We start from the raw sequence: 24601 nt of genomic DNA, 5'->3' as shown, positions 1-24601 counted from the left end.
GCCAACTAATAAATGTAGGAAGTCATCATCTGACAACCAATCATATTAATAACTGACTCAGTTAAGAATTATGAACGGGATGCCAATATAATTGGTGAAATTTTTAAGAAAAGAACTATTTATGTGGTTTCAAAGTATCTTCCCACACTTAATAATTACAAAGGGTAAACATGACTTTATACTTGAGAACCCTGGCAGACGCCACCTAACCCAAGTTATCGAAGTTAATCTTGCCAGTAATGGGATGAATTTTCAGGACATACTTGCCGATAAGAAAAAGTGAAAAGAACTCAGCATCGCTTCTGTAACGTTCCTGCCAATAATACATAACCTGAATCTAATCAAGAGAATTATCAGACAAATACCAGCCCAAACTGAGGGACATTCTGCAAAATAGCTGATGTGCACTCTTAAAAGTAGTCAATATCATGCACTAGAGACAGACTCAGGAACTACTCCAGATCAAAGGAGGCCAAAGGCATGTGACAACAAAACGAAGTGAATGGAACTGGATTTTCATTTGCCATAAAGGACATTATTCAGATAAGAGGTGATATAGGAACCAAGTCTGCAGAGTGGATAATAGTATTGTATCGATGTTAATTTCCTGATTGTGATAATTGTGCTGTGTTTATGTAAGAGTTTGTGTTTAGAATATACACACTGAGGTATCTAGGGGGAAAAGGGACATCTTGTTCACAACGGTTAAAAAAATATATGTGGATGTGTATTTATTAATTCCTCTCTCCATATGTGCATGTCTCTCTCCATGCACATGCGGAGAAAGAATAGAACACGGTAAATGTAGTAAAACGTTAACATTTGTGAATCTGGATGTGGGAGAACTGGGAACTCTTTATACAGTTGACCCTTGAACCACATGGGAGTTTAGGGGCGCCAACGCTCTGTGCAGTCGAAAACCGTATCCGTGGTTCCACATGCGTGGATCCAACCAAGCACAGGTAGCAGTGTTTACTATTAAAAAGTGAACCCAGCCAGTTCAAACCCGCGTTGTTCAAGAGTCACCTGTACTATTCTTGCCACTTTTCCTTAAGTTTTAAAATTTCGTCAAAACAAACAAACAAAAAAATATGAATGAATGAAGAGAGGCCCAGGGAGAATCTGTCCGGAACTCTTAAAATGAAGTCAGCAGGGTCGCTGACAGCTGCACACAATGTGTGGTGGAGGTGATGAACGTTCTGCACTTGGTGGTGGTGAGGTCACGGTCCAAACCTTGGCACACCGTGACTCACATTCTGCAGCGCCAAAGTCACAACATAAGGTCACGGTGAAGGTCAGCTACAAGGTGGCAAGTGCTAACCACGGCAGGTCTGGAGGTGCGTCCAGGCACATTTTGCTTTTGCTCTCAATATCTCTTGACCTGACCCTAGGCTTGTAGCGTGTCACTCTCTTCAAGCAAAACAATCAGCTCCATATTTAAAGACGAGATTTTCACTGTTGTTGTCGTCGGCCATGCTGTGCTTGGTAATTATCGTTCCCTCCTTTCCTCCTTGTGGTCTGTACTATAGATGAACGTAGGTTTGATCACCTCTTCCCAGAGCATCACTCAGGAATGCGGGCAGGAGAGTAATGATAGTTTTACTATGCCAGGCCCTGGGTCGATCCATAATTAAAGCATATTTTAATGGAACAGACATAAAAGGCCGATGGATGGAAGCCGTACTTAGTTTTAAAATTGGAGCTCTGAAAGCAAGCTGGCTCCAGCCTCCTACAGTTTTGGGCCTGAGATGACACAGTTTTACTGTTCTTCTTCTTTTTTTCTCTTTTCATTGAAACCCTGGTACACTGACCTAGAGTGCTAACTTTGCTATGGATAAAAATCAGTTTGCGGTTTATGATTTCTCATTTTACTCGAGTCAAGATACCTGTCTCACTCTGCAGCTCTGACCAGATCTTTGAGATCAGTCCCAGGAAACGATAATCACAGACTCTCTCGGAGATACGGGCCCTTTAGAAGGCAGCGTGGCTCATCGGTCCATCCCAATAGCATGACTAGGTTTCCTGGGGGATTTACCTCTAGTAACTGCTATGTATGATTTAAGAAAATAGACTTCTGGAAAGGGAGAATAGGGGATCAGGAGAATAGAGGAGAAAAGAGAGAAGTTGAGCAAAATCTCTTCATCACAATTGATTCCTCTTTCAGTCTTTAAGTGGCCCTAAAACTGTAACGTGGTTTCAAACTCCTTGGGTAGCTTGTTTACAGTTATATTCGTGGATACCACCCATGACGATTCGGATTCAGTATTTCTGAGGTAGGAGCTGGGAACTCATGCTTTTCACTTGCGTTCCTTGCCTGCAAGTTAGCCCTGGCGCTAACGTGTGAGCTAAGTTGTGTGGTTCTTGAGAAAATATCCGAAGCAAAGCCTCACGCGGCTGGGGCTGGGTGGTGTGTCAGATATACGTCGGGTGAGCTTCTGAAATGGAATTCAGATGCCGGTCAAGTTGAAATGCTCACGATTATGGCTTTGGATGACGCTACTATGGTTGCAAATGCAAATGCACAGGGACTGTTCCTACATCCTCTCTCTCTAAGGAGCACGTGTATTAATATGGAAGGCTCTCGGGTTGGGGGGTTGATGAGCAGTAACTGGAAATAACGTTACAGCTCTTCAAGCCATTCTATGCCATTAGTTGGGGCGGGAGAGGGGCAGTTACAAGGGTGGATTACAATAAGCAACAAGCCCAATTAACTGAGGATGGAAGCATACATCTCTGCTATTAAAGGGTTTAAAGATCTGTGTCACCCACTTGGTATCATCTGCAATAGGATCACGGGAAGGGAGTTGGCACAAGGGGCTTGGGGTGGGAGGGCAGTTACATACAGGCTGGAATGAGGATTTGACCTTGCTGAAGTTTGAGTAACACCACACTGAGAGACTAAACTGTTTGAGGATGTTCAGGGCTTTAGTTTACACACACTTCACAGGGTGTTTACCAATTAATATACTAAAGGAATCGCAAATCATGTGTAAATCACCAGTTTCTAGACACAATTTAAACCTCATCTTTCATGCAGTGTTGGCGTTTTAGCTTTGTTTACTATGAGAAGTGGAATAATGATGGCTCAGGGAGAGTGCTTTAAAGTGCAAGACGGGGAGGGGAGAAGATCTAGGCGGCATGCTGCTATGACAGTTTTTATTATCTGCTAAGTGGTTTACTCATTGGCATTTTGAATGGGCAAAACAGGCTTCCCTGGAGGAACCTGAGTCCTATGTCATGGAATCATTTCATTTTGGGGGCTGGGAAAGGACCTAAGAGTAATCAGGCCAACACCATCACCATTCAGATGAGGAAACAGAAGGGCGTGCTGCGGGGTGGAGGGACGTGGCCGAAGTCACACCCACTTGTGACAGAGCTGGGATTAGAATCTCCTGTCCTGTGGTGGTCCTGGGGTGTGTGTCTGTGTGGGGCGGGGGCGACAGGCGGTGGGAGAGACGGATGTTCCCTGGGACATGGTCTCCAAACCTGGAACTTCGAAGGTGTAATGTTGGCATGAGAATTGCTAAGATGGTTTTCACAGACCCTGGAGAAAGCCTTAGGAAAACAGGGCTTTGAGATGCGGAGAGTGGTCACAGAGGCCTGTGTTGGTTTCCTATTATTGCTGTTCCATAGACTTACTGGATGAAAACAGCCCAGATTCATAATGTGACAGTACTGTAGGGAGAAGTCCCATAGAGCTAAAATGAAGGTGTCAGTGGGGCTGTGTTCCTTCTGGAGGTTCTAGGAAAGGATCCATTACCCTGCCTCTTCCAGCTTCTAGAGGCTGCCTGCATTCCTTGGTTGGAAACCCCTTCTTCCATCTGTGAGTGGTAATAACATGGTCTCCTTATCTGTGTCTGGTATTCCCGCCTTCCTCTTATAAGGATCCTTCTGTGGGCTCACCTGCATCATCCAGGATAATCTCTCCTTCTCAAGGTCCTTAACCTTCATCACATCTGCAAAGTCCCTGCTACTATGTAAGGTTCCGGGTATTAGGATGTGGACATCCTTGGGGTGCCACTCTTCTGTCTACCACCGGGACTTTCATGGCTTCTTCATTTTAAAGTTAGGACCTAAAGACCCCTCTGTCGCTGCCTCCTGACCCACTGCCGTCTCCCAGACACCACACGATCTTGGAGGCGTCGGTTGACTTTTGGGTTATCTTCACACTTCAGCTGCAGAAGTGTCTATGCGGAGTGAAGCTCCGTATCTGCATATAACTTTATGGGGTCCTGGGAAGTTGTTAAAAAGACCGTAACCAAGGGAGTGAGGCGGTTGACCACCCAGGTTTTCAAAGGGCGTGTTTTAGTAAGCAAGGCGGGCAGCCTCAGTGTGCGCTGGCATCTTCTCCCGGCATCTTTATTAGGCTATAACTAAGCGAAGTGGAAAGGAAGATATATATTAAATATCTTAATAGGACAGGTTATTTCTATTTCCAGCATGGGCAATAAAAGAGATGGCACATACAAAATAAAAATAATTATAGTATGTGCTGTTCCTTTACAATGTACAATCAAACGCATGAACCAATGATTTTCCTCATTGAATTAAGGTGCCCCTTCCCTTCAGGCCTATTAACCATGTTCACAAACCATTGTTATCGCGTCAATGGCATCTTTAATTAAAGACTCCTCTGGACCACTCTAATCACTTCGCATTGTGAGCTCACATGGGCTCCGAAAGCACTTTGATTAGAATGACAGCAGTTTTTATTTATGCGTGTTTGTTTGGGGACCAAGGGGGTGGTGTGAGGTAGAAGGATGGGTAAAGGCCTTGATATGAAGAAATTCTCCTTTCCAAAAAGAGCAGATCATAAAATGACAAAGTGAGAATCTCCCCCCGCCTTTTCTTTTCCCTGGTTCGCTATTTTTCTCTTCCCCTCCTCGTTCTGGGGGCTAATGGCATTATATTCTAACCTAAATGTGAAGAAACCACTATGATTTTACTGCGGAAAAGAGCACAATCTTCAGCTAAAGTTGCATTAACCCTTCTAGGCCATTAAGGTACCATTTGATAAATTGCCCCTTTTATTACACTGCATGACACTGGCAGCCTGAAAGAATTAATGTGTTTCCCAAATGGCAGCAATGCACTCCCTCTCGCTAGCACAAGTAGTACCTTTGTTTGTTACTTCAGAGCCTCTCTCCTCCTCAGTGGCCTCCTATGCCTGTTATAGAGTTAATTAATGCCAAATCTCCTCAAAGGGATAGGTAGACGCCACTAATTTGATTCTTCCAATGAAGATTTCTCAAACTCAAAGCAACAAACCCAATTCAAATCCATGACTGACTGCTAAACAGAAATAGTGACAGGGATAATTCGTTCATTTATATCCATCACTATCACGGAAAGCCTGGCAAAGTGGACAGGGACAAAGCTTGCTTAAGGTGGCATAAGCACCCACCCCAGCCTGACTGGTCATTCATCTCCTAATCTAAATACCAGCCCGCCCAGAGTCCATTGTTCGGACCCATAGGATATACCTCTAAAGTACCCATCATAGGCCAGAATGTTATGAGAAACAGAGGCAGACAAAGGAACTGATGCAGGATGTCCTTTGTATCATCACAAGGCTCTTGATTTTACTTGTAATTTAATTTTTTATGGAAGTATGGTTGATGTACGATGTTGTGCTAATTTCTGCTGTACAGCAAAGTGACTCACTTATACTCATATATACATTCATTTTCTTTTAATATTCTTTTCCATTATGGTTTATCCCAGGAGATTGCATATAGTTCCCTGGGCTATATAGTAGGACCTTGTTGTTTATCCACTCTAAATGTAATAGTTTGCATCTACTAACCCCAGACTCCCAGTGCATTCCTCCCCGCTAACACTCCCCCTTGACAACCACAAGTCTGTTCTGTATGTCTGTGAGTCTGTTTTGTAGATAGGTTCATTTGTGCCATATTTTAGATTCCACATATAAGTGATATCACATGGTATTTGTCTTTCTGACTTCACTTAGTATGATCGTCTCTAGTTGCATCCAGGTCGCTGCAAATGGCATTATTTCATTCTTTTTTATGGCTGAGTAGTATTCCATTGTATATATGTACCACATCTTTATATCTGTCAATAGACATTTAAGTTGTTTCTGTGTCTTGGCTATTGTAAATAGTGCTGCTATGGACATTAAAGTGCATGTATCTTTTCGAATTATACTTTTGTCTAGGTATATGCCTAGGAGTGGGATTGCTGTGTCATATGGTAACTCTATTTTTAGTTTTCTGAGGAACCTCCATACTGTTTTCCATAGTGACTGCACCAACTTACACTCCCACTAACAGTGTAGGAGGGTGCCCTTTTCTCCACACCCTCTCTAGCATTTGTTACATGTAGACTTTTTAATGATGGCCATTCTGACTGGTGTGAGGTGGTACCTCACTGTATTTTTTTTTTTTTTTTTTTTTGCTGTACGCGGGCCTCTCACTGTTGTGGCCTCTCCCGTTGCGGAGCACAGGCTCCGGATGCGCAGGCTCAGCGGCCATGGCTCACGGGCCCAGCCGCTCCGCGGCATGTGGGATCTTCTAGGACCAGGGTGCGAACCCGTGAACCCTGCATCGGCAGGCGGACTCTCAACCACTGCGCCACCAGGGAAGCCCCTCACTGTAGTTTTGATTTGCATTTCTTGAATAATTGTGATGTTGAGCATCTTTTCACGTGCCTACTGGCCATCTGTATGTTGTCTTTGGAGAAATATCTATTAAGGTCATTTTTTGATGGGTTTTTTTGTTGTTGTTGAGTTGTATGAGCTATTTGTATATTTTGGAGATTAAGCCCTTGTCAGTTGCATCATTTGCAAATATTTTCTCACATTCCACAGGTTGTCTTTTCGTTTGTTTTTTTTTTAGTTAAAAAAAAATTTTTATGCTTTCCTTTGCTCTGCAAAAGCTTGTAAGCTTGATTAGGTACCATTTATTTATTTTTGTTTTCATTTCTATTGCTTTGGGAGACTGACCTGAGAAAACAGTCGTATGATTTATGTCAGAGAATGTTTTCCTACACTCTCTTCTAGGAGTTTTATGGTGTCATGTCTTGTATTTAAGCCTTCAAGACAAAGCTCTTGATTATAGAGTGAACACTTAGTATGTTTGCTATCACTGAATTAAACTTTCTGCTGAGTCTAGGCATGTGTTAGTAGTTAAATGGGAATGACTCAGTATCATTGAGTCAGAGCTCAAGCAAATTCCATGGATTTTGTATCTTTGTAATTAGAAAAAAAAGGGTAGACAAAATAATATCAAAATGTAGCATGTAGTTTGCACAGGACTTCTCATATTTAAAGTCACTTTACTGTCCTCACTCAAATCCTGGAATGCAGTTAATAATACACAAAATTTATAGATGATAAAATTGAGGCTTGGAGAAAGAAAGTGACTAGCTCAAAGCCACCCAGGCTGGACGTGGCAAAGGGGATTGGAACTCAAGCCTCCTGGATCCCTGTGTTGTCCTCACTCTGCTATATCATCTCATTTCTGATAATTCTTTATTTCTCACGCAGTGTCAATGACTAGGTCTGTACTACGTTCCTGACAAGTTACGTATGTCATTAGTTTACTTCAGGATTGGCAGAGTCTTACCTAGCTAGGAAGGCAAAGAAAACAAAAGGCAGGCAGGAGATCCCCCTGTGCGTGAGGCGTACGAACATGGTCCATGCCCAGTACTGGCACATTTTGCTGTAAGTAGCATTGTTGTCACATGCTCGGGCCCAATGTGGGATTTCAATTCAGCAGTTGTCTGTTTTCTTGAATATATTTCATATTATTTTTGTCTTTATTTATTCTTTAATCAGTTTTCTTCCTATCCCTTTTCTTGTTGAGTCAAAGAGCTGTGTTTATTCCCTGGAAAGAAATCCAGAGCTGCTCCCAGAGCAGCTGTTATCACAAACTCTCAGGTGACATCAGCTGGCAAGTCTCTCTCTACTAATTAATCATCAGTTTCCAAGCCAGAATTCTGGGAATTATCTCCAAGTCCTTCATCTCGCTCACCCCACATTAACACACGCGTGCGCACACCAGCAGACCTGGCCGAGTTTCTCCCCAAGTCTATCTCTCAAAGCTCCCCATTGGGTGAGAGCTCTGTGACCCCCAACTAGGTAGGGTCTACAAGCCCCTTGGCAACCTGAAGAAGATACAGAAGACAGACCTTTATCCTTCCTCCTCCCAATAAAGATTTCTTGGGGTTCATGTCTCTCAGGGGAGATTTGAGGCAGGAGGTAGATGGACCCCAGGCTGAATAGTTTCTCCCTTGTGGACAGAAACTCCATAATAGCAGAAACTCTATAAAAGCAGGATGATGGAGGAGCCTGGGCCCTGCCCAGATAGAAGATAAGAGACCACATATTCCTCATTCTTGAAGTCAAGGAGACCTCCCTGACTACACATACGCAGAAAGGCTCCCTGGAGGTCAAAAAGGGAAGGGGTGCCACCTCATAGTAAGTGATGAAAACTACCCGTAGGCTTCTTCACTAGAATCCATCTTGGCTAAGAGATGTGGACGCACACAGCGGACGACCCTGATCACAACCTGGCAAAGCAAGATGATTGGTCAAAGGAAATCCAGGAGAAATGCCCCATAAAAATGATTCAAACTGCCATGAGGGTTCGTCTCTCTCTCTCTCTCTCCCCCTCCCTCCCTCCCTCCCTCCCTGAGTCTGCCCGTGTCTATCCACACGTACTGTACTCTTTCCTCCTAATAAACACTTGCTTCACTTAAAAAAAAAAATCCCCATTGACAGCAACGTGGGGATTAGAGAAAGGATTTAAAACGTTCGCACCTAGAGACAAGGACACTCAAAAGTAGAGTGACTATAATTTACTGTCCAAATTGAGATACTTTTGAGTGTGAAAAGGAGGGCTATTAATATCTGTGCTAGGCAAAATGAGGCATCTTTTCACTGTGCTCTGAAGGAGACTGGTATGATGAAGACTTGAACGTGGCCAGTGGCAGTGGAGATGAAGCAGAAGACAGTACATCTCAAGTGTAAACATGACCGGCTCTCCCGACTCTTCAGCCTCAGCAATCCCAACCCATAGAGTACATTTCAGTTTCCCCTAGGCGGCAGCAAACAACACTCTACACGGTCAAACCTTTATTTTTTCAGCTGCATTCCTCATCACTCTTCCTTTCGTATCTTGTTCTGATTTGCTTAGTTCCAAAATACGTGATGCTATTTATTTTTTTACTGATTTATTTTTTAATTAATTTATTTCTGGCTGCCTTGGGTGTCAGTTGCTGCATGCGGGATCTTCTGTTGCAGCGCGCAGGGGTCTCTCTCTAGCTGTTGTGTGCGGGGTCCAGAGTGCGTGGGGTCTGTAGTTGTGGCGCACGGGCTTAGTTGCCCTGGGGCATGTGGGATCTTAGTTCCCTGGCCAGGGGATTGAGCCCGCATCCCCTGCATTGGAAGGCGGATTCTTAGGGAACACCAGGGAAGTCCCTATGTGATGTTACTTCTACCTCTGTGCCTTTGCACATTCTGTTCCCTTTGATTGGAATGCCCTTTACTCTCTGTCAGGTTTTAAGTCAATTGTCACTTCCTCTCTGAAACCTTCCCTGAGCCTTTACCCAGGGTTCATCCCTTCACTCCTGGTTAGTACCTGGGTATCTCTGTCACCACATGTAGCACACTGCAACATCATCATTCATTTAACTGGGTTTGCTTTCGGGGTTTCATCTATTATGGTATGAAGTGGCTCTAGTTTTCCTAGTAGTCACTCTAATAGTTGTGCTTCATGGAATTGTCCATGGTAGCAGGGTACCCTGAAGATATTTAATTTTGAGTCCATAACTTTTCAGTAACATCGAATTATTAAAATAGTTTGTTTTTGGGACTGATTTTTGTTCGTTTAAAAACTTTAATCTCACTTCTGATTCAAAATTCCACCCACACCCCCAGTAGCTATGCACATGGACACATCTGTGCCCACACACTCATGCATATTTGCATGAACACAAGGTTCTAGCTACTGGGTCTGAAGCAGAGAACTTGCTCCCTCATGCATTCCCTCTTCCATGAGCTTATCTCTGTGGCATTATGGTAGAGAAAAGGAAAGTATACACCATCTCCTACTTAACTGTGGTGTATTTTCCTTGGATGGCTTAAGTTTCTTAAGATAATCCTTAATGAATTCAGTATAAATAGGTGATGACTCCAAAAGGCCTCACTGACAGAGGGTGCAGGTGACTGGATTGCAAACAGTTACCCCTAGGCATCTGTTGTTCCCTGTGTGTTTCAGGTACACCTGCCAACCAGCCCCCAGCTGGCAGCATGTTTACCTGCTCTCTGAGCCCCTGAAGTGGCCTCTGGCAAACCTGTTTTCCATCTCACTTAACCTCTCTGGCTCCCACTTCCTGGCCCATCTTCTCTACCTCTTGGGGAATTAGAAATTACAGAAGCACTCTTTCCCCCTCTCTCCTGGGCTTTCTCAAAGCTTTTTATTTTTTCCCTCTTCCCTGGAAGCATTGAACAAGTCAACAAACTGATAAGCAATGAGAAAATCAGGTATCCATATCCACTTCCTGCAGATGACCTGAATTTTATGAGTAGTTCTCCTGGGGTTACTCTCTTTGGCTTTGGCGAGCAGAGGGACAGCCATCTTTGATCCCCATACTCTCCAAAATGTGACTTCTCTTTTTCTCTCTTCACGTGCAATTCTTACATCCATAGGGAGGGATAAGGCATGATGTGTAAGTGGGCGGGGGAGTGGTGGTGCCCATTCTGATGAAATGATGCTTCTCTGCAGGTTCCGCAGGGAGGTGGGAAAATTAGACTTGACGTTATTCTGGCGAAATCTCTGAAATTAGAGCGATCTTCCAGACACGATCTTCCTACATATACACAATCTGTCCTCCAACCAGCACCTCCGCCAGCGTAACCTCCTTACATATAAGGGCTCCTGTTCTTCTTGGTTCACAGTACTGAGTACATTTGGCCCTTGTCACTGACCGAACTGAGCTGGTAACTCTTGCAGTGAGAAGGGGTAGTGTTCTTTTGTTGTTGTGTTTTTGCCTGAGCTGCTGTAGGATGGCTTGAGACGTAACCTAGTGGGTAAGTCCTCCAAGTTGGAGAAGGCAAACAGAGATGCAAATCATCCCAGGGGTTTTGGCCAGGTCTCCTCCCTGCAGTAATGCCCTGATCAGTCACCTGGTGTCAGGGCAGAGCCAAAGGCAGGTGCCCTTATTTTATGCTCAAGAGGTAAGGTTTTGCCTGGGACCCCTGCATTAATTGCAGTAGCCTGATGGCAGGGGTGTCTTAGCTTCTGTGAAATCAGAGCCCTTGAAGGCTCTGATTCATAAAATATGAACTCAGTTTCGTATTTTACTGGGATGGGTGCTTTTAGAATGGCCTCAAATGTCTGCTTTGACATAAAGAGTAGTTTACTAGAAACATTCATTTCATGAAGACCATTTTTACAAGGAGAATGGCCATACATATCTGTTTTCTTTTTAGCCTTCTAGAAATGAGGTCCTCCCAAACAGCCTAAGGACATTTCTCAGTGCTTGTATCCTCTCTCAGGCAGGGTATGTGAGCAAGTGTGTGTTTAGAATTTTGTTTGTGTGTGTGTCATTCTTGCAACCGTGGAGGAAAGGCCACATGAAGCCATTCCATAGACGTAGCTACAGTGCGGTGCTGAATGGTGAGCCTGTTACCAGAGAAGAAATTGTCTACTCCCTTCCATTTCAGGCCTACTTTTTCTGTCTTCCTAGTCTTATATTTGGTCTTATTTCATGCTTTGCTATCAAAGCTATTGTACCATCAAGGCACCACTCCCCCCAAAAGTTAATGTTTCCTACCACCACCATGTCTGCCTTCTCACTCCTCACCCCAAGAAATCCTCACCCCAAGATGTACCCAGTGGGAAGACCATACCATTTGAGAGAAAATAAAAGCACAGGAGAAAAACAGTGGTTGAAATACTCCATCTAGGTTGAGCCCAAATTCCAAATATGTGTCCTTTTGTAAATTCTTCAGTAAGATGACATTTCCAACTCTAGTCTAAGCATTTGGCCAGGAATATCCACAGGACAGTGTAATTGGAAAAAGAAATGAATGTTTGTCTTTGGTTTCATTTTATTGCCTCTCAGAAGAAAACTCCATATAGTAATGTTCTGGTCCATTTCTCTACTCACCAACCATGGGTGGGAAGGGGGGACAAAACGAGAGCTGGGAGTGGGATGATTGTGCTACATCCGTAGCATCTTCTTATTGGGGTGTATGTGGGGGACATCTCTGAAAGGAGACAATTGATTTTTTAATCCTCTTGTTTAAACACCTTAATTTTAAAAAAAAATTTTTATTGGAGTATAGTTGATTTACAATGTTGTTTCAGGTGTACAGTAAAGTGAAATCAGTTATACATCTATCCACTCTTTTTAAGACTCTTCCCATATAGGTCATTACAGAGTACTGAGAAGAGTTCCCTGTGCTATACAGTAGTTTCTTAATAGTTAATCTATTTTATATATAGTAGTGTGTACATGTCAATCCCAGTCTCCCAATTTATCCCCCCCTTTCCCCTCTGGGTGACCATAAGTTTGTTTTCTACATCTGTGACTGTTTCTCTTTTGTAGATTAAAAAAACTGGTACAAATGAACTTTTTTTTTAAGATTCCACGTATAAGTGATATCATAAGGTATTTGTCTTTCTCTGTCTGACTTACTTCACTTGGTATGATAATCCATCCATGTTGCTGCAAATGGCATTATTTCACTCTTTTTTATGGCTGAGTAATATTCCATTGTGTATGTATGACATCTTTATCCATTCCTCTGACACTTAGGTTGTTTCCATGTCTTGGATGTTGTACTGCAATGAACACTGGGGTGCATGTATCTTTTCAAATGGTTTTCTCTGAATATATGCCCAGGAGTGGGATTGCTGGATCATAGGGTAGTTCTATTTAACACTCTTTTTTTTTTTTTTTTTTTTTTTTTTTGCGGTACGCGGGCCTCTCGCTGTTGTGGCCTCTCCCATTGTGGAGCACAGTCTCCGGACGCGCAGGCTCAGCGGCCACGGCTCACGGGCCCAGCCGCTCCGCGGCATGTGGTGTCTTCCCGGACCGGGGCACGAACCTGCGTCCCCTGCATCATCAGGCAGACTCTCAACCACTGCGCCACCAGGGAAACCCTAAACACCCTTTTTTAATAAGTTACCAAAACCTGTTTAGAGAAGATGAAAAATCCACATCCCCCCCAAAGCTCCTGAAGAAATGTTAGAAAGACCCAAATTCTTTCTTTCAAATTCAAGTTTGGGAAAAAGAGGCAGCCTTGCTGAGAGTGATCACTGCTGGTTTCCTGCCTTCCAAAGCCGTCTTCGATAAAGGTGGCCACATTTGGCATTGACCGAGCTTCTTAAATACACTTGATCCAGGAGAATCCTAAGGGCCTCTCACCAGCAAATACTTCTGGCAGCTCCAAGTTTATGCCATTGCCTTTGGTGAGGCTACTCTAGCTTCTGTGACATCACAAAGCATCCTCTATTTTGTGAGTGGAGCAGTGCCTGAAACTTAACCCTTCTGTCTGTCGGTGGCTGGGCCTGGGGTAGAGTTGGAAGGAAGCTGCTTAAGGCAATATTCGGGCATCAGAGTGACTTCAAAGCAGAGAATAAATGCTTGGATTTGATACCTACACCCCAATGTTCATAGCAGCACTATTTACAACATCCAAGACATGGAAGCAACCCAGTGTCCGTCAATAGACAGACGGATAAAGAAGATGTAGTACATATATACAATGGAATATTCCTCAGCTATAAAAAAGAATGAAATATTACCATTTGTAGCAATATGGATGGACCTAGAGATTATCATCCTGAGTGAAGTCAAAGACAAATATTATATCACTTATATGTGGAATCTAAAATAACAGATTTATTTATGAAACAGACTCACAGACATAGAAAACAAACTTACGGTTACCAAAGGGGAAAGCTAGAGGGAGGGATTAATAGATAAATGACAAGGATTTACTGTATAGCAAAGGGAGCTACATTCAGTATCCTGTAATAACCTATAATGGAAAAGAATCTGAAAAAATATATGTATAACTGAATCACTTTGCTGTACACCTGAAACTAACATTTTAAGTCAACTATACCTCACTTAAAAATAAAAAAGCCTGGATTTACCTACTGTTGTATACCCCCTTCCTACCTTACACTGTATAAATACTGGAAAATGTATCCTGGAGCTGGAAATCACTGAGTTAATAACCCTTATACCTTTCTTTGTCTGGTGAATTTCTACTGATCTTTTAGCCACCTTCCTTCCCTACTATGCCTCTCTGAATCTATCCTTAGAACAGATTAAGGGCCTCCTCTATTTTTCCCATTGTTTTCTGTGAAATCCTCTACTGCAGGGTCGTTCCACATTGAAGTATAAAGTTACTGTCTTCGCCAAATCTGGGCCCCATTCTGTATGTTTCACGGTGTATTTCCATTATTAGGCATAAGCCCCATCTCTCGTCTTACTGGACTCAAGAATAATACACTTAATTATTCCTTAAAGTGGGGAGTGTGACATAGTCTAAAAGTACATTATTAGGCAGAAACTTTTGTTTTGGTGCCCAGTCCTGTTACCACCTCGGCAAACCTAACTTTTTTTGGTCTTCATTTTCAAGTCTACAAAATTAGGGTAATTATTATTACTTACCACAGCAGGATGGATGAGAAGATTAAAGGAAATCTTGTAGGTAGAATACTTTATCAAATTTAAATGTATCAATTAGGTGTTCTTATTTTATCTTTCAAATTGTAGTATCACTGTACGTCATGCAATCCTACAACATCCCTATGAGGTAGGTACCTGCTATTGTTTTTCAGATGAGGACGCAGAGTCAAGGAGCTTCATAAACTTACCTAAGGTCACATGCTTCATAAACTTACCTAAGGTCACATGAACAAAACCAGTGAGTCTTAAGTCTGAACCCAGAGCTCAGATGCCTGAGTGCGCACTCTTAGCCCAAGTTTCAGCACTGAGGTGACACCTGTTTCCAGACCTTTTTCTCTCAACTATGATGATGTAATAACAACAGCCAGTTACCTTTGTCCAGTCCTGCCTAATTCTCGGTGCTCTTACAGAGCGATTCCAGGCGATGCCTCTTTACAGCGGCCAAACCTTGGCATGCAACGTCAGAAAGCTGTTTCCCTAAAGTCTCCGACGTCAAGGAGAGGTGGCATCCTTTAGTCCGTGAGCACCGGAATTGGAGTCAGATATCCTGAAGTCAAATCCCAGCTCACCGGTAAGTAACAGGCCCTCGCAAAGCAGCCTCACTTCTTTGAACCTTCATTTTTCAGATCTTTTTTTCTCATCTCAAAAATTGGAACAAAATCCCCTTCTTTTGAACATAACTGGGGAGATTAAATGAGTTAAGCACATGAGAGCACCTTTGCAAGTTATACTGAAACAGAGGTAAGTAATTACTTTTCCAAGGATGCGAAGTCCCCTTCTAGCGAACCATTTAAGGTGTATATATGTACAAAAAGTCAACAGAGTTAATTCCCTCAGCATTATAACCAACCAAAAGTCCAGATTGCTGGAGGAGGTTAGAAAAGATTCATTAGGATGGTTGTTCAAGTCTGAGAGTGTAGACAAAGCAGGGATATTGAGGGAGGAAAGTGACATCATTCCACTAATGGAAAGTACAGACTTGCCACGTATGCAAGTAGGACGTCCCAAGAGAGACAGAGCACATTCAATTCAAACAATGAACAACCTCCCTTGAAACTTACCAGAATATTAAATATATCCATCTGAGACTATTTGAATACGGGGGCTTGTTTTGAGTCTGTGGTTAACGCCACACACCCATACCCCCGGAAATCTGGTACAGAGTCTGGATCCTTGATATCCATTATGGTTCCACTAAATCATCACCCTGCTACACCAGGGGTGTGTAACTCAGAAAGGAGCAACAGAAATAAATCATCAACAGCAAAACGGAACAGCCTTTCAACACAGCATAAAGATGGGGTTCAGAGAATCCCGCTGTGATTCTGTGTGTGTGGAGGTGATGGAGCCTTAGAAAACCCAGTTCTCACACCTGTGACCCGAGAGGGAGGGAACTCAGATGGCTCTAGAGGAAAAGGTGAAAGAGCAGTGCCGTACCAGCTCCACGAACTTTGAGGAAATGTGCCTTAATCTGGACACAAGTTCAGAATAACAGAGAGCATGAGATGAACGTGGGTTTACAAGTGGCCTTACAAAGAAAAGTTGACACTGAAGAGCTATAGCAGTTGTCTTCTTCTGATTCATCACAGGACTAAAAGCAGAACTCGGATGCAAGCAGCCTCCTGGCAAGGATGGAAAAACAAATGTACCTGAGCTTTAGAAAAAGTAACTAAAAGGCATTTACTATTTTTAGTGTTTTTGTAAGTATGCAGTTTGGAGCTCCTCCAAAAGGAGTGAGACTAGCCGAGGAAGCTAAGTGGGCTGTAGTCTAGTGGTGTGAAGTAGGAACATCTGGGACGGTTTCAGCAACATGGAAAAAAATGTGTGCATTCTACAATTTTATTTCATCCTCTGTTAAACAGAGAACTACACGCTTACTTCATAGATCTGAAGTCTTGGATGAACTCTTCTTGTTTCCATCCACCTTCCTGAACAGCAGCAATGAACCTGCACCTCAGATACAGATGGATAAACCAAACTGATTAACACGGAACTTACAAAGCTTAGCAGGGGGTGATCCCAGGAGGCCAAAGCCGTCTTTCAGAGTCTTTGAGCTCTGGTGTGTTTTTATGTATTTCTCTTTCTTATTTTTCAACTGCAGGATGTCCCAAGTAATATTTCCCTCATTTTTGAGCCATTTAATGTAAGTCCCTGTATGTTTGATGCCTTTGGACACATTCTAGCTCTGACCTCCTAAAAAGAAAGTTCTAGTAAGAGATGGGGATTGAGGTGAGCTGTGCATTAGGTGCCTTTGAAAATGTGGATGAGCCCTAGGCTGGTTCTTGCATAATGAGGTGAAAGACCCTGAGGCTGGGTTTGAGAGGAAGGAGCTGAACACAGGCTCCGTGGACTCGTTACCTCTAAACCACTAAGGGAACAGGATGCAGCGGGGAGGAGGGTTCGCAGGAGGCCATGATTTTCAGGCAAGGTTGACTGGATTCTGCCTCAAACTTGATTTTTGAAGGTGATGCATTTAAGAGCATATGTATAATTGACCGTGACCTCAATTTTGGACAGGTACAGTCGCTTAAATAAATCCACCAAAGAGAGAAAAACGAGGTGACTGTCATCCAGAGAACTCCTAGGGCTGCTTAGTTGAGATTCTGAATAAAACCTCTTGCCCTTTTTGCCAAGTGGAGACATTTAAACACCGGCATGTTTTCAGGTGCACAGGTAAAGGACCTAGGTCTACAGACCTGAGGAAATAACATAAGAGCCCGACATAGCACAGCTTATGTGCAAGTCCTCTGAAAGTCTCCCCAGCAACCAACTAGCAGAGCCTTTTCTTCCATTTTTTCTCAAGCACCGTAGAGCAGAAAGTTAAAACCACTGGTTACCAACAAATCCTCTTATGGAGATAGCTATCAAAGTCTGTTCAAACCATCTGTTTCTCTGACTGTTTTTCCTTTCAGTGTTTTTCCTTCATGTGTGTATTTTTTATTTTTATTTTTTGCTAAGAATGACAAGATCTATTCTAAAATATCCAAGATGTTATGACTGAAAATGCCAGAGGTATACAGACCCAGTTTATAAGAGAAATTGCTTTCTCAAGAGGAGTTTGGTTTATCTTGTGTGGAGGCAGGCAGCATTTCTACAAATATTATAGTTGCACTAGGAAGATAACCAACTACTTTCATTAAGAGTATGTGGCAAGATTTGTATTTGTTCATGTAATTGAATTTAATGCTGCTGAAATTTGTCAGACCTGAAAGCTATTGAAATATAGACTATTTTTTTCTCTGAGGAATATTGCCTAAGAAATTATCTCTCGGCTTTAGGGCAGGTCTTCTGTTGATATTAAAAGGTCACAGGTCAGTTATTCTCTGCATTTTCATAACGTGTGGCACCAAAGGGTACCTCCAGGGATGATATTTTCTTCTTTTGAGAGGAAGGCTCTGTGACCCAGTCACTGTTTGTGGAGAGACCCTGATTATGCCTTGCCTGTGGACTTACTGTTTCAGTGTCTGCCGTCTAGATGTTGGTGACTTGGGTTAGCTGCCTACAAAATGGACAGCCAACAGTGTTGCAACTACTTTTCCCCTCTATATAGTCAAGTAGCTCACTGTTTCACACACCACCATGTCACATTATCTTAATAACTTCAGATTTTCTGCAGAAGTTCCGTTTCATACTTAAGATCTCATTAATATGCCATCCTTCTCTGTCTCTTACCTGGGTTCACCTTGGTTGATGGACATGTAAATCTCCCAAGAATTCTCCTCCGGGATGGCACTATGTGGTATCAGTAAACTCACCCCTGAAACAGAAAAAGCCAAGAAATCATTTGTAGATTCTCCAATTATCCTGAAGCACCTCAGCTGAACAGCTTACAGCTGCTCTCAAAGAGGGACCACCTCACAGCACTTTATGAAATTCCAATCCTGGCAGACATTGTTTCCTCAAGTGACATAAAGAACTGCATATTAGTCAACTGTGTACTCAAATTAGATTTTTATTTAAAGTCTGACTAATGTAAATTGGTGGAGCTATTGTGGAAAACAATATGGAGGTTCCTCAGAAAACTAAAAATAGAGTTGCCATGTGATCCAGCAATCCCATTCCTGGGCATATATCTGGACAAAACTCTAATTTGAGAAGATATATGCACCCCAGTGTTCACAGCAGCACTATTTACAATAGCCAAGACATAGAAACAACCTAGATGTCCATCGACAGAGGAATGGATAAAGAAGATGTGGTACATATATACAATGGAATATTACTCTGCCATAAAGAAGGAAATAACGCCATTTGCAGCAACATGGATGGACCTAGAGATTATCATACTAAGGAAAGTAAGTCTGACAAACACAAATATATGCTGTAACTTATATATGGAATCTAAAATACAACACAAATGAACCTAGGAAAGAGATTCACAGACAGAGAGAACCAGACTTGAGGTTGGGGAGGGATGGATTGGGAGTGTGGGGTTAGCAGATGTAAATTATTACATATGGAATGGATAAACAACAAGGCCCTACTGTATAGCACAGGGAACTATATTCAGTCTCCTGTGATATACATATTTATATTCTTTTCCATTATGCTTTATCTGAATCACTTTGCTGTACAGCAGAAGTTAACACAACATTGTAAGTCAACTATACTTCAATAAAGTAAGTTAAAAAAATAGTCTTCCTAGCATTTAAAAAATTCTCTTATAAGATTTGGTGTCCTGAGACCTGGCACTGTCAAACATATCTGAGAATATATGAGTTTATCAGTTAATCAACTCTAAAATTTCAAAAGGTACTTCTCTGTCTCTATCCATTCATTTCCTGAAAAGGTATCTGGGATGATGCGTGAGCCATCTAACATTTTGCTAGAGCCTGGTGTGTAACTGTCTTCTAAATGGTGCATCTTGAAGTCAGTTTAGGGAGGTGACCAATGGAGTACTGCATTTTGTCAAGAAAACTGGAGAAGGAAAAAGCACGGATAAGCTTAGGAACTTATACGTTGTTGTGTAGCCACTATTTGGCCCCATATTTGCGAACAGAAGCTAGAAAAGGGTAAAGGTGACTTAACCATATTCATTCAAGGTCAAATTGAAAAACACTCAGTAGCCTTACTTCAGTAAAATCATATAATGAAGGGAAGGGGGGCACAGGAGGGCACATCACACTGCATTTGAAAATTCCCCTCTTTCCTCCTGAATGCTGGGAACTAAATATTTCACTTTGGCCAAGAGGGAAGAGTCTAGAGCAGGCAGAGATTCTCTTTAATGTACCTTCTTGTTTATAAAAAGAAATGAAATAGAGACACAGTAAGATCTTTACAAAATAAAATCTCAGGGTAGTCTCCTATCCTTTGAATAATGCAGCAATCACCTTTTCTCCTTTCATTAGAGCTAATGTAATCACCCAGGAAGCTTTCGGGTTGCTGCTGATAATTTAAACCTAGAGATGGCAGGCTTTACCGATACCCTTCTATGTGCCTGTTAGCTGCTATAGAACCAAGGAATGCAAGGCTCGGCAGAACAAGTTATTTGTGATTCACATTTATGAACGTTATTCAGTAAGACGCTAGTTACCAGCAGTATCCTTCACTAATACTAAGAATGAGGCCCACTTAAATCTTGCTTACAGCTTTTCAGCGAGGGTAGTCATTTATGTCAACAGTAGGAGGACTGTAATTGTCATACTTAGTGGCCTCTGATCAGGCCCCTCCTTTAATGGCCCATTCTTCCTTACGTGTAGTTGCCAAATGAAGTGGTCTCCATTACATCCTTCCCTGCTGGGGAGCGGAAGTTGTAATGCAGGATATTCAGTGTGTGTGGATGTCAACTTGAACACACACACTAGACACTGTGTATTTAGTTGGGCATCGCAGTTTCTCTCTGTTGCCTCTCTTTTAGACTATGATGAAAACAGAGACATTTGGACCCTATTTTTTAGACACAGAATAGCACAGGAGGTTATCATCAAGAAATAATGCCATCTTAGGCAATTAACCCAGAAAAAGAGTTTTGTTGTGCTCCCGTTTCCCATTTTTCTTTTCCTTTTTTTCCCTTGATCTGGGGTATAATTCACATGCTTAAAAATGGACCCATGTTAGGTATACGAATTGATGAGTTTTGGGGCAAATGTATACTCTCATGGAACCACCATCGAGATCAAGATACATTTCCACTGCCTCCGAAAGTTCCCTCATGCCCTTTAGAAGGCAGTTTGATCGCCAGCCCAAATGATCACTTATTTGCCTTCTGACATGTTGATTAGTTTGTCTTTTCTATAGCACAATGCCTGGCAGAGAGTAAGCGCTCAAAAAATAAATCATGACTATATGAACAGGATTCAATATTTTGAGGGGGAGGGTGGAAAAAGCCAGGCTTTGAGACATGCTGTCTGTCTTCTGCAGACCATCAGGGCCTGACAATCAATTCCCAGATCGAGTCAGAATAAATATGCTTGTGGACTTTTGAGAAAGGGCTGTTTGTAGAGCAGAGCCTATCACATTCCTTTGAAGTCGGCTTAATTCTTGTGTTTACAATGAAACATTATTCATAATACTCCTAAATTCAACCTGAATGTACGGGATCATTGGAGCTTTAAACAATTTTGCATGATTATCCTTTAAACATACATACTTCCCTCCCCCCATCCAAACATGTAAATTGTATACGGCAACTGCAGATAGTCAAACACAGAGGCAAAGGTCATGGGAGGTTGGTACTGCTTGTGGCAAGTTACACCTTACGAAGAGTGAATGGCTCTGCGAATCTTTATGCCTGTGGTCCCCTAAAGACGTATCTATTTTCAACATGGCATTCACGAGTTCTCTCTGATTAAAGAAAAATATACTTTCCTCCAAACTCCACCTGCTACCCTGACAGCCTTTTATTTGATAGGACAACAGAACCACCTGCGTTTTTTAGTTCATGTTTTGCATAATCGTTCTGAGAGTGTGGGGACCACTGCCAGGCACCCCACGATAATTTGGGATGGATGACATTCCAACAATTTAATTTCTGTGCCTTGCTTCTTTATACTTTAGCTCCCCAGGGCATATTTTACATGTATGTTCTGCAAGAGCATATGTTTCAATTCCCTACACTTATTTTTCCTCAAACTCATTCCCAGTGAACAGCTTCAGTCTTATCTAGGGCTTCTTGTTCAGAGCTCTGAAAATGCACCTTCACAGAGGAACCGTTCGGGAATCATAGAAGACGCTATCAGAACTTTGAGTTTTCCACCCAAGTGCCTCTCAAGTCAGAAGGGAAACAAGAAAAAAATCCGTTTCATCGCGATTTCATCTCACATTCTTTGATGAACGTTAAACAAACGTGGCCAATAAATGGGTTGATCTTGGCACTTCCTCCATGTGTGTGGAAATGTACACACACAGACACACAAGGATGGGAAGACAGAAGAGTGGGCCAATCTATTCAACCAGTAACTACTGAGAGGCACCTGAGTGCCAAGCACTACGTAAGAAAGTGGAAATCAAAGTATTCAAACTCAACATGCAACTTCATATAGTTCTGATGTGTGTATATATACTCTTCTTTTTGAAAGGGCAGGGTTCGTATCTTTTCCAGATCCCACACTTGCAATTTACAGATGCTTACAAGAACAGTGCCTGTTAATACGGCCGCCTACTCATGTCCCATCAATCTCCTATCTACCAAATCTCACCAGGCGGAAGGCATCACACACTGACGCTCAGACATACTTAGACAACTTTCCTTACCACATCTGAGAACACTGACCGAGGAAGATTTAGAGAACTGGAAGTTTAGAAACAAAATCATCATTGGGGCTGTACTGGAGGGCTATTTGCCTGAAATGAAGTTTTTAAGGAAGCGATTGATATAGGAAAACCAAACAATCATCAGCTTGAAACAAATTGCAGGCGCAAGTCACTAAACTACTTAGATGGTCAGTTAGTGGAATGGTAGCATCAGACTAGTTCTGCTACAGAGTTCATTGTATAAGAGAAGATGTTTGATATTTTAGGTGGGTTAGTTCTACCCTACAGAGAAAGCTGCCAAGGCCCTGCTGGTCCTGACTCAACGCTAGCCAGTTCTTTAACACTTGCAGATCTGATATATTCCCTTTCCTCTCAGCCAACAGGGATGATTCAGAGCACTCCCTAAATCTCGTTGCTCAGAAATCGGAGGAGAGATGGCTCTCTTCCTCCATCCAGTTAGTTAGGTCTTAGATGGCAACTCTGAAGACTAATCTATAGGTACGGTGTCATTTTCAAAGTGACCTGGGCTGTACACCTTGTCAAAACATCAAGAAGATCTTCCAACCCAAAGGAAGAAAACACTCTTGAGAACGATATGGCCATGGATCTGAAGTTTGAATTCAAAAGAGCAACCCCATAAGGAACCCTCATCACTGCGCAGCATAAAGCAACATTACAGTAAGGCTGACAGACACCGATGGTGTTGATTAGGTCAGTTACTGAGGAAGGTTGAGTGTCACTGCAGTAAATTATCGACTAGAGCGTAAACCATACTTCGCTATAAAAATGGTATTTTTCAGTCATGTCAAAGAATGTTTTCAGTGCTTCCTGATCATGTTCTAGGAAATATATTTCAAGGGGGCTTAAACTCTGGGGACCACCCAAAGCTTTTGAGCCAATATGGCTGTCAACCCTAACAGAGCATCTGATGGAGTGTACGGTCCATGCTGAGATGAAGATGGCAAAATCTAATCTCAGTGCTGGTTCTGGTTCACCATGTAAATCAAGCCAACTTATGGAGCCACGGTGTCTGTCACTCTGACATGGGAACAGTCAACATCTTATAAATGAAACTTACGGGACATCATTATGTAAATATAACACGTTCAAACAAACGCGAGAAAATACACAAACGCACACTTACCACCCACCTGTATTTGGCATTACTAAGCGTCCTCCTAAATGGCCAAAGACACCAGTGGTCCTCAGTTCTGTCCTTGTAGGAAGTGATGACAGATTTTGGATGTAGGGTGTTTTATTTCTGGGATGCACTGTAGTGAAGCTGCGGTTGTTTCCATGGGGAAAAGTCCCGGAATGATTCTTGCCGTGGTACTCAGCTCTCTCAGACACTCCCAGGGAAACCATGAATGAGCTCTGCACTTTGACTTTGATGTCCGACAGAGGGTTAAAGAGTGAGGACTCCGTCATGAGTTCCTTGTCCAGGGGGTCCTGTAGACAGATGGGCCCACTGTATGTTCGGCTTACTGTTAGGTCTGGTTGCATGGAGGAATTCAAGAGCAGGGAGTTACCTGGTTAAAGAAGAATTGATCTGTCACTCAGAAACCGGAAAGCATCGCAGTTAGGACTTTACATCTGCTTCTCCTAACTGCACAGCAAAGGCTCGCCAGCTGCTCCGGTCAAGCCTAGCCCTTCAGACCCACCCTGGGCATCTAAAGCACCTCTAACGGGCTGATCATGAGTGCCCAGAGCCTTGGAATCAGGAGCTCTGGCTTTCACAGTCAGTTCCCTGAATGCCACTGACCAAATGCATCACTTTCCAGAGTTCTTTACATGCTCTCGTCTTTTCAAAACAAGTATTTCTGGCACTCCACCAGGCATCTCACTCAGGTATGATGGTTTATGGGATTATTTTAACTGGCAAAGAGAAGCTTCCAAAAAATAAAAAAGGAAAAAAAGCTGTTTGGGAAGCCAGTTTGGAGCAAAAGTAACATCTGTTCATTTTAAATGGCAAGAGATGACACAGCATGGTGACGAGGGGCTGCTGTTTATAACCGAGGTGGGGTGGGTGCCGGCACATCTCACGTGGGATTCTGGGTAGTTTCTGGGGCTGAGGGAGGACATGATGTGTCCTCGGAGCAAAAGGGTCAGGGGCTTCTCAAACTGCTCCATGTCTGAGTAGCCAGTTGGCTCTAAGAGTATGTATGTCACTCTGAGAGGCAAAGAGGGTACCACACAGGGATAGGAGACTCAGATTCCACACGGGGAGCATCTTAGA

The 24601-nt window shown here is 42.7% G+C and overlaps 1 protein-coding gene across 3 annotated transcripts in view; it reads right to left on the bottom strand.

Moving 5' to 3' along the window:
- The window catches only part of UNC5D (unc-5 netrin receptor D), a gene marked incomplete at both ends in the record, with an annotated part of 594860 nt that overhangs the window by 48724 nt on the left and 521535 nt on the right, over positions 1–24601 (bottom strand). For all 3 annotated transcript variants that reach the window (XM_082680382.1, XM_082680381.1, XM_082680383.1), the window contains 2 exons: positions 18346–18430; positions 23517–23894. In XM_082680382.1, coding sequence (XP_082536508.1) covers positions 18346–18430; positions 23517–23894 — 463 coding nt within the window. The remainder of the gene's footprint in view (positions 1–18345; positions 18431–23516; positions 23895–24601) is intronic.

This window comes from Grampus griseus, assembly GCF_964374135.1.
Source record: "Grampus griseus genome assembly, chromosome: 21".
In the NCBI taxonomy this organism is placed as follows: Eukaryota; Metazoa; Chordata; class Mammalia; order Artiodactyla; family Delphinidae; genus Grampus; species Grampus griseus.
The sequence above is the reverse complement of the archived record's forward strand: the minus strand, read 5'-3'. Positions and strand labels throughout refer to the sequence as shown.